The sequence below is a fragment of the Cicer arietinum genome, chromosome 6 (assembly GCF_000331145.2).
Source record: "Cicer arietinum cultivar CDC Frontier isolate Library 1 chromosome 6, Cicar.CDCFrontier_v2.0, whole genome shotgun sequence".
Taxonomy (NCBI): domain Eukaryota; kingdom Viridiplantae; phylum Streptophyta; class Magnoliopsida; order Fabales; family Fabaceae; genus Cicer; species Cicer arietinum.
In genome coordinates this window covers 61,731,091-61,743,723 of record NC_021165.2, presented here as the reverse complement: position 1 = coordinate 61,743,723, position 12,633 = coordinate 61,731,091, and the positions used below count along the sequence as shown (strand labels likewise).

Below are 12,633 nucleotides of genomic sequence, written 5' to 3'. Positions count from 1 at the left end.
CAGGAAAAGGCGGGAATAAACACCAAAAACATTCCAAAAAAACCCCCCCCCCCCCCCCCCCCTCATTTCCACATCGAACTAATCACAACACATATAAAATACCTCCCCCTCCCCTTCCCTTCATTAAAATATTTCCATTCCTCTCAGTTGAACCAAACAGACCCCAAAAGTATGTTTGAATTGATGGTATATAATAGAATAGAGTACAATGAAATGGAGAAAAGATTCATTTTTAAAATCTATCTAGCATATTCAACTTCGTTCTACTCTTTCAACCTATACCACCAATATAATATTTTTATCGTGGAATCAATGGGAATTAAATGAAACAAAATAACATCCATTTTAAAATTCAACTAGACTATTCAATTTCATTACACTCTATAACACCAAATATAAAAACATACCATAAAGAAAATTTTATCATAGAAGAAAAAAAAATAAAAAATACCTGCGTGGAACTCGAAGACTACTAGCATGCAGCTCCTCTTCAATCTTCTGCTGCATCTTAATTTCTTCAGGCGTCAAACCATCAAAACCACTACCAGAACCAGGATCCCTAATTTCACACAACAAAAAAAACACATCACAAAAAATAACATTCACAAAATTGCACACAAAGCTAGGTTTCAGAAAAAGCGATAATTCGAGAAGAAAAATAAAAGATAAATCGATTATTTATTGGAAAATCGATAGTTACAGATTGATGTGGGTGGTGGGAGGAGCGAGGGAGATATCAAGGAGTTGTTGTTCATCATCTTCATCAGCTTGTTCGATTATGGCGTCGATATCGGAAACTTCGGTGTATGATTCAAGAAACTTCTTCTTATAGATTCGACCTTTCTCTTTTGTTTGTTGGATCATTTGATTGTGTTGCTTTACTAGGGCTCTGCCTAGCTCTGTCTTTTGGTTCTTTCCCATTTTTGAAACCCTTACAGAGAACCGTCGAGACAAATATGGTGGAATGCTTTTTTTTTTCTTTCTGTTTCCTTTTGCTTTTTGTATCCGTAGGGATGAGCCACCACCGTCTAGTTTTTTATTTCAGTTAGGGTTTTGCAATTTTATTTTGATTTGGCTTGTGTGTGTTTTTTCCCACGCGGCTAATATGTAATAGATTTTTTTGACAGAACTAATTTGTAATACCTAAAATTAATGGAACACAATAAGATTACTCATATAATAAAACATTAAAACCTCTTCTGATTTCAGGTGATTTTATGCATCTTTTATTTTAATAACGGCCCTAAAAATTTGGGATGAATACACAAAAATAATTGATTTGTAACACAAATTGTCTCAAAATAAATAAATATTTTTTTTATTATATTCTTTATTTTGGTGTGTTTTTATGATATTGATAATGCATCAATACTTATTGCATAATTTAGTAAAATTAATATTGTGTCTTTCATTTATATATTTTTTTATTATAAATTAAATGATCAAATAATTTAATTATTATTAAATGAAATAATTAGTTGTTAATTTTAATAGAGGATCAATTAACTTCACCATTTATCTATCACTCCAACTATTCCAAACAACCTTGTGACTTTCTTAAAAATTTAAGTGTATGAAATTGGCAAATTCTATAGAATTAAATAAGGTCTTGTATTTCAATTTTATGAATAAAAAAATATGGTTAGGAGATATATCCCACTAAAATTTTGATCAATTAAATTTTTCAACGAAGATTAATTATTAATAAAGTCAATAAATATTTCATAATAATAATATAGTTACCAAAAATAATTTACTTTTTTCTCAAAACTCTTTAAATTAATATTCTTTTATTTACTCATTTATCATAAGTTGTTTTTAACGTGTTTATAAAACTTTATGAAATATTGTATATAGAGAAAAAAGTTTTAAAAAAACTATTCAACTACCTTCATTACACAACTCAATTATTGTTGATATAAACACTAAAAAATGTTAGAGAAAAGATTCACTAACAATGAAGGATATCACGTTAGTTGTCTCCCATTTTTTCAAGTCAAACTATGACTATTGAAAAGATAAAAGTAGAAACCTAGGAAATAATGCAAAAAAGGGTGTATACTTTACTTACTAAACTAGACGATACCGATTTTTCTATCGACGTATCTAATGTATGTGAAAAAGAGGAAAGTCAAGAAAGCAGGTTCCAAAGAAGGGAACCAGAGAAAAGAAAGATGTGAAGGACAAGAGTCCTGTGTCAGTCACTAGTTTCAGCAATTAAGTTGAGAGAAAAAGAATGACTAGTTTCATTATCTTGATTGATAAACTAACTAGACTCCTATATCATTCTCATCTTCTGTTCCAATTTCTTCAAAGAAAAACACAGGCAATAAGAAAATACCTTTCAACTTGACAATAGCAATGTAATGGAAGGCAATGGCACTCTAAAAGTAGTACATTTTAACATAAATATACCGCATTATCACATAACTCACAACAACAAATATGCATAATTACAACAGATGTATGTAACCACCTGACAAATCACATGATCATGAAAACCCAAGCCAATCTCAACAATCAAACCACATCAGCGTCTTGGTGGATGAAGGGAACATGTACATTCCGGTTGCAACGCCTCAACTCTTTGCCTCATGCATTACATATGTTACAGACAAATTTCACATGAGGACCTCAATGGAGAATGAAGTAGTTTCTCAATACTTAAAAGTTACCCAACTTCAGGTTGTGGAACAGATTTAGTAAGATTCCCATCCCCTCCTTCATTGAGCTTAGGTTTATCCCTTGTAGGCTTTTGCATGCTTCGCGTCCCTTTCACATTAGTTCTAGTAGGATATTTGGCCGTTTGAGCTGCGGAACCAACCCCTGCTAAAACACATGATAAAATAAACTTAGAAATGGCATGTTCCTTCAGTCTACCACAACATTCATCAGGATTAGGCAATATCATATTTCTTATCCCGCTACCTTATTAGGAAACTATCATCTGCAAATTTAGTACAATCAGAAGGTAATTAAATAAACGGATCTGGTTCCTCTAAAGTAAATAACTCACTTGAGAAAATAAAGTGAGTAATATCATAATCAACCATCAACCATTATAAACAAATCAATCATTGATATTAAATGCACATATATAACCAATCATTGGTGGTTACAATGTCAGCCATTGATTTACTCACTTTAGAGGAGACAAATCATAAATAAACTGTCTAATCAAAATTGGAGACTAATTTCTTGAGGTGGATTAGAAAATATAAGTGATCATGTTCTATGTTAAGCAAACTTCAATGAGGTTATGTTATGCACTTGCTGAGGTGATAATCTTATTACATAAGGATAATGCAAAGGAAGAGAACAAACTCACCGTTGTTAGGAAGAGATAATCGCTTTTTTGCCTGTTTATCTGCCTGCGAATTTCTCTCCTTAGGATTACTTTGAGATCTTTGATTTCTAGACTTTGAGTTGGTTTCTTCAACGGGATTTTGAACATTTGCATCAGATTTTGGTTTAACAGATTGTGTGTTCGATGTCTCAATCAAACCTGCTGACTTGCTAGGGGAAGAAGAATCACAGCCATCAGAGAAGGAAGGACCGGATTTGTGACTTGCAACGATTGGATGAATATTTGGCAGAACTGATTTCACAGTGGTAGACCTGAACTGAGGTCTGACGCCGTTCCTACCATCCATGACATCATTTTCGTCTACCTTTACTCCGTCCTTCATATTAATGTCAAGAAAACGATTCTCCCAAGGACGTACAGCCATCCATCTTTCCAACCAATTCCAACCCCAACTACTTTTATCGGGTTCAAAGCCAGAAGAAACAGCCTGCTGCCTTGAGCCTGCCTGCCACTGCAAAGAGGAAAAGGGAAAGGAAATTTTTTACGACCAAGCTCGTGGTCTGAAAAGATAAACCAAAGGAAAAAAACTTGTACAAAGATAAAAAGGGAATAAAAATTATGGTGACAATGATATTAAAATTCAGTTTGACAAAATGTGTCTCAAACATTCAGTTTTCTTTGTAATCCCCCTTCATAGTTTGCAAAGAAAATAATTTGGGAAAACTTTTGTCTTATCATGTACTAGTACAACAATACACTTGGAAATTATAGTCAATCGCCAACAAAGTGACTAATATGACTAAGGTTTTTCACTTTCATGTATCGTTTTAGAATTTCATCAACTTTGGGGACCAAATTATCCGACTACTAAAATTTTAGAGAATAAAATGGTGCTCTATCTCTACACTATAAGCTTCACAAATATCATGATTTTCCTTATATAAATATGATAGGATCTTATCGTATCGTTCTTGGTTAAAACAGAAGCATCCAGAATTACTGCAAGTGAAGGATGCATCTGAAGTTCATTTATAGATTTATTGACAAGAATTTGCATGAGGGGCCAATATAGTTGCACCACGGTTTTCATTACATAGCAGTGAATTATTAGGATTATGAAATAAGATCTCAATAGCATCTTGTTTCCATAAACCGAAGCTTCCTGTGATAATGCTAATAACTTGCCCTTCATCCCTTTTACACAATTGGAAAATAACTAATATATTTTACTGTATAGGATTGATCGCCATCAAAGGATGAGGAAACTCTAGGGCAGAAGTTCTGTGTTGTACTTCTAGGACTTTCTTAACTATTGATAATATCAAGTAACTTTATTATTTTATCCTATCATGATAACTAATTACAAGCAATAAAAATCCTAGGTTGGACCAAAACAGAATCTAGAAATCAAAATTAACCAATCCCATCTTGTTTGATATTTGCAATTTCAGATTGAACTACAAATATTTACATAAGTAATCACTTATATCTCACGGTGGAGAATAGCAATCAAGGACCTTATGAGAAGGATTAATGATACTACATATATACTAGAATAGCAATTAGTCAAACAAGTTGCAGAAAGATTAAACAATGTATAATGCCTGCTCTTGTAAATTGTAATTCAAAAAGATGCAATCGGAAATTTACCTGATTCGCTAGAGCATATGCCATGGCTCTCTCACGTTTTGCTGCAGCCTCCTGCCTCTTTAATATTTTGGCTTGAATTTCTTCAACAGAACCCACACTGTCACACCAACCTTCCTGTACCAAACAAGTGCACCAAATACACAGCCTAAGTTGATGCTCACTATTATTAATATTATGTTAACGGGAGCCTTCAAAATTTGTTTGAAAAGAAGAGCAGTGCATAACTATTGAATACCTCTTACATCAAATTTATGAAGCTTGACTTTTCAATACTTATCTCCCCAGGATTGGGAAATAGATAAGAAAAAGGGAAATAATGATGAAAGCGACAAATATGCTCCATATTAATAAAACAAAGTAACTTTGGGAATGGTACTGCTTACTTCAATTTCTCGAACATGAGCTTCATTTACAAGCTGTTGCTGAAGTTTTTGTTGTTCTGTTTGAGTTTCCAACGACAAGCGAACACGCCGTGCCCGAACACGAGCCTGAACCCTCACCAAAGCTTGCATACAACGGAGAGTTATTGCAGCTTGTTTTCTTACTGCATGACCTCTTACAAGGGCCTGAAGCCGTACCAATCCTTTCAAAGCTCGTAGTGCTCTTCTGGCCTAATACATAGAATAGTCCCAGATTTGTTGAGTTTCGTTGCCTTGTTGACAATTTTCCCATTGATAAAAGTAATACAAAGAAAACCATAGCATACAAAACAAAGAACAAGATATCCTATTCAAGTATAAAGAGGGAGAAAAAAGGTACATGCTATCAAATAAATACAGCAAGTAATCCTCAAAATGCTGTGACTAATTAAACCAAAATGAAAAGATAAATTACGAGAAATCCTCGAAATGCTGTTTGAATGCATATTGCAGCCCATTCTTCTCTCGAGATTTGAGGATTATGTGCAGCATTTTGTACTTGTTGTGAAGTAGACGGAGAATAATGTGCATCAAGGTTTGATTGGGGATTTGCATGATCTGCATCTCCAATAGGTGCAGCACCATCATCATGATCAAACTCATTTTGAAGTTTGCTACTGTCAATTTCGATTGAGTGCTTTCTCCGATGGCGAAACTTGCTAGCCTTCTGATGATTAAAAAATCAAATATTATTTATTTTTGAAAAAACATGTTTTTATGCTATGTAAATCATATATTAGCTAGAAAGAAGAAGTTTGTCAAGCAATGCATACAATAACTTCGACATTAATAGTTTAACAATATGGAAAGTGGAAGTATCATTCATAAATTAATGACAACTTGTAAGGCATTTCCAAATCTTTCCCACCATTCAAAATCACAAATAAAAGAAGAACCAATGCAGAGAGAGAGCTGTACTCACATTTCCATCCTTCTCCGAGGACTCAGACTTTTCTGATTTCTTTAGACCAACCAATGCTCTAATCCACTTCCCTGGGACACCCATTATGTCGTTCACTTTATCTCAATCTAGCATTAACCTGGCAATTTTCTGCCCAAGTAAGTGTCAAAGTATGAAGCAAATAGCAAAGGATCAACACAAGAACATGCTTAACTGACAAAAACTATTTAAAAGTTACAAGTGATTCAGATAAGTCATTGTACTTGGTCTTCTACTAGTGATCTTCATAGACTATACTGGTTGTGAATTATGATTGCTCTGTTTTCTTGGTTTCCTAAATGCTAGAGTTCACTAGATGAGTTTCTAGAACATGAATCTTTTAACAATTCTAAATTTCTAAGAAATGAGGAACCACAAAGTTAATCAATGCTCAACCCTAAATTCACTGAAGTTGTACAGAGTATAGGATAAGAACTTGAGCTCACATAGTTATTAAACATATAAATGGCTTTAAATTACGATCCACAGCTGCAATTGTGGCTGCAATCTAAAGGATTTTGAAGTGTTGCAACGGTTTCTCAACCGCAATCTCAACTGTATCAATGCACTTTCTCCATTATAAAGGTTAGAAGTTTCTTTTTATAAGCATAAAGATATAAGTGTAACTGCAACAGCAATTTAAAACCAGACATAAGGTGAAATCTCGAGTTAAAAGCAAACCCCTACAAGGCAAACCCAAGAGAATTCCAAACTCCAAAGTACCAAAACAAAAACATTAATATTTCCACATGGAAGCAAACAAAGACCAAACACTAAAAAAGAAACTCCCTCAGTTCACAAACTATAAACCAGTACCAAATTCAACAAGATGTGCATAGAAACTGTCTCCACAAAAAACATGGCAAAAATGTCATTTCAACTAATGTAGAGTTAATTGCATACCATACATGAATCATTGTTCATAAAATCAGGAACAAACCTTCCTAAAAAGCAATAGATCTCACAACAATTGAGAAAATGGCAAGTAAATGAATAATACAATAACAGTTGTAATAATGATTAACCAAATATTTTGACAACCTCCCTTTTCTAAATCAACTCGTTGTTAACAAACTCAGCTGCTGAAGAAAAATAAAACCTTAGAAAAACACAATTTCAAAAGTATGTGAATTGACCGATACTTAAAAAAAAGTTTGAAACTTTTGTGGAAGAAAAAAAAAGCAACACACATGGGGAGGAAAAAAATGCAGATCCAGAAATGAGAAAGTTGAAGCTGAATTCACCTGAAATACTGAAATTGATGCGACAGAGAAAGTATGAAAGAAAAAGAGAGATATAAGAGAAAGAGGTAAATCAAAAGCAGGAGAAGATACCTTTTACTTTTAGTAGCAGTTGATTCATAACTCACTCACTGAGTCAAATACCGAGTTCCACTCATCCGAATTCTGCAGCTTTGAGTTGACACTGTTTCCAACCTATCTCTCTTTCTATTTTAACACTATTTTTCTATGGGATTTTGTCCTCTTTCTATTTTGTGGTTTTGATAATTAATTAATAAATTTATATTAATTTAATATGCTTTTGTTAGTCTTAAATTGTTGATTATTACTTACTCCGTCGTATTATATTGTATCAGGTGAGATCTGTAAAGGTTTTCATTTACTCCGGCGTATTATAATCAGAGAGAAGTTGAGATATAATTAATAAAAGTATAGTCGTAATAAAATTTAATTAAAATTCATTCGTAATATGAAGAGATGTATAATATAAAAAATATTTTATTCGTAATATGAAAAGATATATAAATTGATAGTGGACAGAGTTGAAGGAAAAAACAAACAAGGGAACGGCAAGAGAAATCTAACGTGCGTTTGAGGTTAATAAGGACTCCTAAGATGCATTACTTATTAACAAATAAAATTAATACTATTTTTATAATTTTCGAAAATATAATCTATTGGTAAGAGTTGAGACATTCAAGAAATTAAATGTAAAATACCTGGAAAATATAATCTTATACATAGTAAGAGTTGTGTACATTTTCTTAGATGTTTTTAACTTAACACTTAAATAAAATGCATCTAATTTTTATTTTTTTCTAAAAAATTATTTTTATTTTTCACGGAATAAAATAGTTAAAACAAGGAAATTGTCGTTTAACAAAAGAAAGGAATTGTCGTTTTTTTCTTCTACGAAACAAAGGAATTGTCGTTGTCAGGTCCCTTAATCGTGAGGGACATGGGCCATGGGGCTGGTCTCGTCAATCACGGGGACTTAGATATATCAAACTAAACCAAACCCCATCTTCATTTTATTCGATTAGTTAATTCATTCTTATTTTAGTTATGAAGAAAACAAATATAGCATATACCATTAGGTTTCTTCTTTCGTTAATATGTAAGTTTCAAGCATTACTGCAAAAGGTGGTTTGAAATCAAGCTTAATTACACCATTCATTTTGTTGTGACGTGTGCCATAACAATTATTTTAATTTTGGTACAAAAACAATGTAAAAAAATTTATACATTTAGTACACTATAATTAATTGTGTATAATTTTATAAATAATTATAAAAATCATCAAATATTAATAATGAATTATCGATTGTGATTGAATAATATAAAAGTTATTTATATGATAAAATATTTGAATTAAATTTTAATTAACAATAATTTATTTATTATGAAGAATGAGGAAATTATATAGAAGTTTGAAAAACATGTCATCCATCGTCATACAATTACGTTGTGTTGTATGCGAAGTGAATTGATGTTCTTAGTAAAAAAGTAAAACATAAAAGTATGATGTATCATTGCACTCCATCACACAATGAGAAAAAGGCTTGGTCATGCGAACTAGTTAAAAAAATGCTTGATTAATTATATTATCTCCTCAACTTCTAACAGATTTTTGTTTTGTTATTAAATTACCTTATGATTATTCGCTTGATCCAACACATCACATTACATATTACAAAAACCAATACAAGCACGATCACAACAAAGTTCTACGAAAATGGAGTCTTGCATGCGAGACCATGATTCTGTTCTTGAATCAACTGCAATTAATTTTCCACTAGCGATCAAATTAGTGCACACATTTCTTCTAGGTGCATACATCCTTTTATATTGGAACTATTAAGGAGATTTAAAGGCACTTATGTTGAACTAGTTGAGTGATTTCCGTAGTGATTGACAATATTCATCATCTAAATTGAATCATGTTGTGATCATCCTTGTATGGATGATGCATATGTAGTGTTTTTGTCTTGTCTATAACAACTTAAATTCTCATGCATGTAGGTGTTTTTTGTCATCATATGTAAACTATATTTTATATATTTAAACTTTCAACACTTCAAACTATTTTCTTTTATATAAGTGTTTTCAATAAATTCTTTTCATTCAGTTAGTTTGTGTATGATATTCCTTCATTAATACTAATATTATTTATAATTTTTTCTTATATACCAGCCATATATCAAAGAAAGTGGTTGCGAGAGGATGCGTTCGAAACAATTTACATATAACAAGACAATGTACCATCTCATATTTTAGCCGACTATGAAGAATTTTATTTGACATTCGTTTGACTTGTCAACTACCTAACTCTCGTGATTTGAATGTTTTAGACTTGAGATTTTGTTTCCGTCATTCAACCTTTGTAGTAGAACGAAGTGACTAAGTTAGTTGATGTACTTATCCAAACCGTTAGAACTGTCGATTTGACAAGTCCCCTAATTATTAGCCAAAACTCACATGTTGGAGAGGCCCAAAAAATTTATAATTTAAAATGCCCCCTAAACTTTTGTGGGCTTATTACCCAAAATTTTTATAATTTAAAATGCCCCCTAGTAGAACGAAGTTTTAGATTATGAAAAATAATTTTGACAATTTTTTTTCGAGAAATAATTTTCTTTTATTTTTTCACCGATAAAAAAATTTCGATTTTTTTATAAAAAATTATTTATAATTTTTTTTTCGAGAAAAAAAATTAATTTTTTTCGAAAAAATTAAATTTTGAAAATTTTTCAAGAAAAAATCTCAAAATTATCAAAATATTAGAGGCTTATAAGCCCCATTAAATAATAGGTCGAGATTTTAAAAAAATCATTTTAATAAGGATCTAATATTAGAGGTTTAATAAAAAATATTAAAAGATATAAGAGTTAGGAGTTTTTTTGCCATCTCTACAAACCATGCAAAAAATTTATGATGAATTTTTAAATTCAAACAAAATATTTATGGCACTTTAATCATGTGTGATTGAAACCACGAAAATCAAAAAGTCTAACAATTACTAAATTCCTCGTATGAAAAAAGACGTGTTGCTAAATCAAGGCATACTATCCACTTGACTCAATTGTGGTGAAGAATTAGTTCATGAAATTTCTGAAAATTTACGTAATGTTTGACGAAGGGGTGAATTACTTTCCTTTAGATGCTAATGGACGTTGTTTCATATTGATGTTGTTATGGTGTGAGGGGTACTAGTTGTTTGATACTAGGTGTTGTTTTCTGGTTCAAATGATATCCAATTTTAGTTTTACTTCTTTTGATAGATTATTAACAATATCTTATTCCAAGTGTTATGTCTATATAAAGACACCCGTAACACATTAACTTACATGCCTTTGGCCTCTATAAAGTCTCTTTGGTGCCATTAAGTAGGGATGAGAATAAGTCGAGTCGATCGATAAGGGTCTACGGCTTAGTTATGTTAGGTTCAGATTAGATCAAACTTTTTTCTTAAACAGATAAAATTAATACTTTAAAAAAAATATATTTAGTTAAAAAGTGATATTATATATAAAAATTTATATTAATATAATTTAAAAATTTAAATTAAAATAAATATTATATATAAAAATAAAAATATAATCTTAATATTAATTAAATTATTAGTACCAAACAAAATAAAATATTCTAAAATTAATAAATTATGTCATACAAACCAAAAATTAAACACACCATAACTAAAATAATGTATAATAAATTCATACAAATCAAAAATAAAAATAACAAATATTATTCAAATACATCAATCATCATAGTAATTCATCTGATCATTAGTTTCACTCCCTCCAGCATTATTTGATAGAATATTACCCAACGACAAATGTCTCTCAAAAGTATTATTAATTGGTGTTGGAGACAACATGGTTTAAAATTGCAATTCATCTTCAAATACACCACCACTAGTCGATGTTTTATATATAAGATCAATGTTTTATATATAAATTGCTTTATTTTTCAAAAGCATTATTTTGTTATTAACATCTACAAAATACTAAATAATAAATTATGACATACTTTATATATCAATTAAGGATACATTTACAAATAATATAACAAATCATAATAGAGACTATATATATATATATATATATATAAACTAAAATAAAATTTTAAATGATGTAAAAGTATATAAATTTTTGTACCAACTCAGCTACAATTTTTTGTAATGACTAACAATAAATATTAATATCATTAATTTTAATAATATTTTTTTTAAAATAGTTACTTTAAAATAAATAAGTTTTACATTTGTTTCAAATATTTATTTATCATATATTATGTAAACAACATAATTTTTTATTTTTTTTGGACAAATCTACTAACATTTTGAATGATGAACTTTTTATGTATTTTAAAATTAATATAAAAATATTTATATTTATGATATTACATATTTTATGATTAGATTATTATTATAATTTTTTTTCATAAGTATTATTTTGTTGCTAAAAAAATTACAATTTCTTAATAAAATTATATTTTACTAACATAATAAATCATAATACCGAAAATAACTACAATAAAAAAAATTACACTTCATCAACATTTAAAAAATAACTACATTTTAATTTTACTATAAATTTTATAATTTAAATATTTTACTAGTACAACTTTTTTTAACAAATCTTACTAATATTAAAGTTTAAAAGTAATATTATACCCAATTTCAAAAATAATATATTCTACATTCAAAAATAAAATATTAAGTCTAAAAAAATTTTAAAACCATATAATTTTTTTTTTAATAATAATTATATAAATTAGTAATCTATATTTAAAATGCATTACATATTAACTTGATGTCGGGTAGTGTGTGACTTGAAGCATACAAACAACTAACAACTCTTCGCAATTAACACAGTAACATCACTGTCAAAATAAAAATTATATAATATCCATTAAATAAATAACTTCAAATAAAAAATAACATTAAAAAACAAAATATAAAATAAAAACTTGCCGAAATTCAAGAGAGAAAGTAGAAAGAAAAGTTGAAGAAAAAATATTTGTAGAAAGAAGGTGGAGATAAAATTTAGAGAGAAGGTAAAAATGAAAAAT

The 12,633-nt window shown here is 29.9% G+C and overlaps 2 protein-coding genes across 7 annotated transcripts in view; both read right to left on the bottom strand.

Moving 5' to 3' along the window:
- Positions 1-1,085, bottom strand: part of LOC101508690 (GTPase LSG1-1-like) — a 5,879-nt gene extending 4,794 nt beyond the window's left edge. Inside the window, exons 1-2 of the mRNA XM_004506174.4 lie at positions 701-1,085; positions 452-559 (exon numbers count right to left, since the gene is read on the bottom strand). Coding sequence (XP_004506231.1) covers positions 452-559; positions 701-921 — 329 coding nt within the window. The 5' untranslated portion in view covers positions 922-1,085. The remainder of the gene's footprint in view (positions 1-451; positions 560-700) is intronic.
- Positions 1,086-2,377: 1,292 nt separating this feature from the next.
- Positions 2,378-7,855, bottom strand: LOC101509209 (protein IQ-DOMAIN 5). 6 transcript variants are annotated; one of them, XM_073369768.1, is made up of 8 exons: positions 7,651-7,855; positions 6,763-6,942; positions 6,299-6,416; positions 5,792-6,043; positions 5,341-5,568; positions 4,958-5,071; positions 3,329-3,818; positions 2,378-2,829 (listed from the first exon to the last, which is right to left on the bottom strand). In XM_073369768.1, the coding sequence occupies exons 3-8, from the start codon at positions 6,380-6,382 to the stop codon at positions 2,672-2,674; spliced, it is 1,326 nt and encodes a 441-aa protein (XP_073225869.1). In that variant the 5' UTR covers positions 6,383-6,416; positions 6,763-6,942; positions 7,651-7,855; the 3' UTR covers positions 2,378-2,671. The 6 variants fall into 6 exon arrangements, with proteins under 6 accessions (XP_073225869.1, XP_027191683.1, XP_004506232.1 ...); XM_027335882.2 differs by having other exon boundaries at positions 6,763-6,871; XM_004506175.4 differs by lacking the exon at positions 6,763-6,942 and having other exon boundaries at positions 6,299-6,427; positions 7,651-7,854.
- Positions 7,856-12,633: the final 4,778 nt, after the last annotated feature.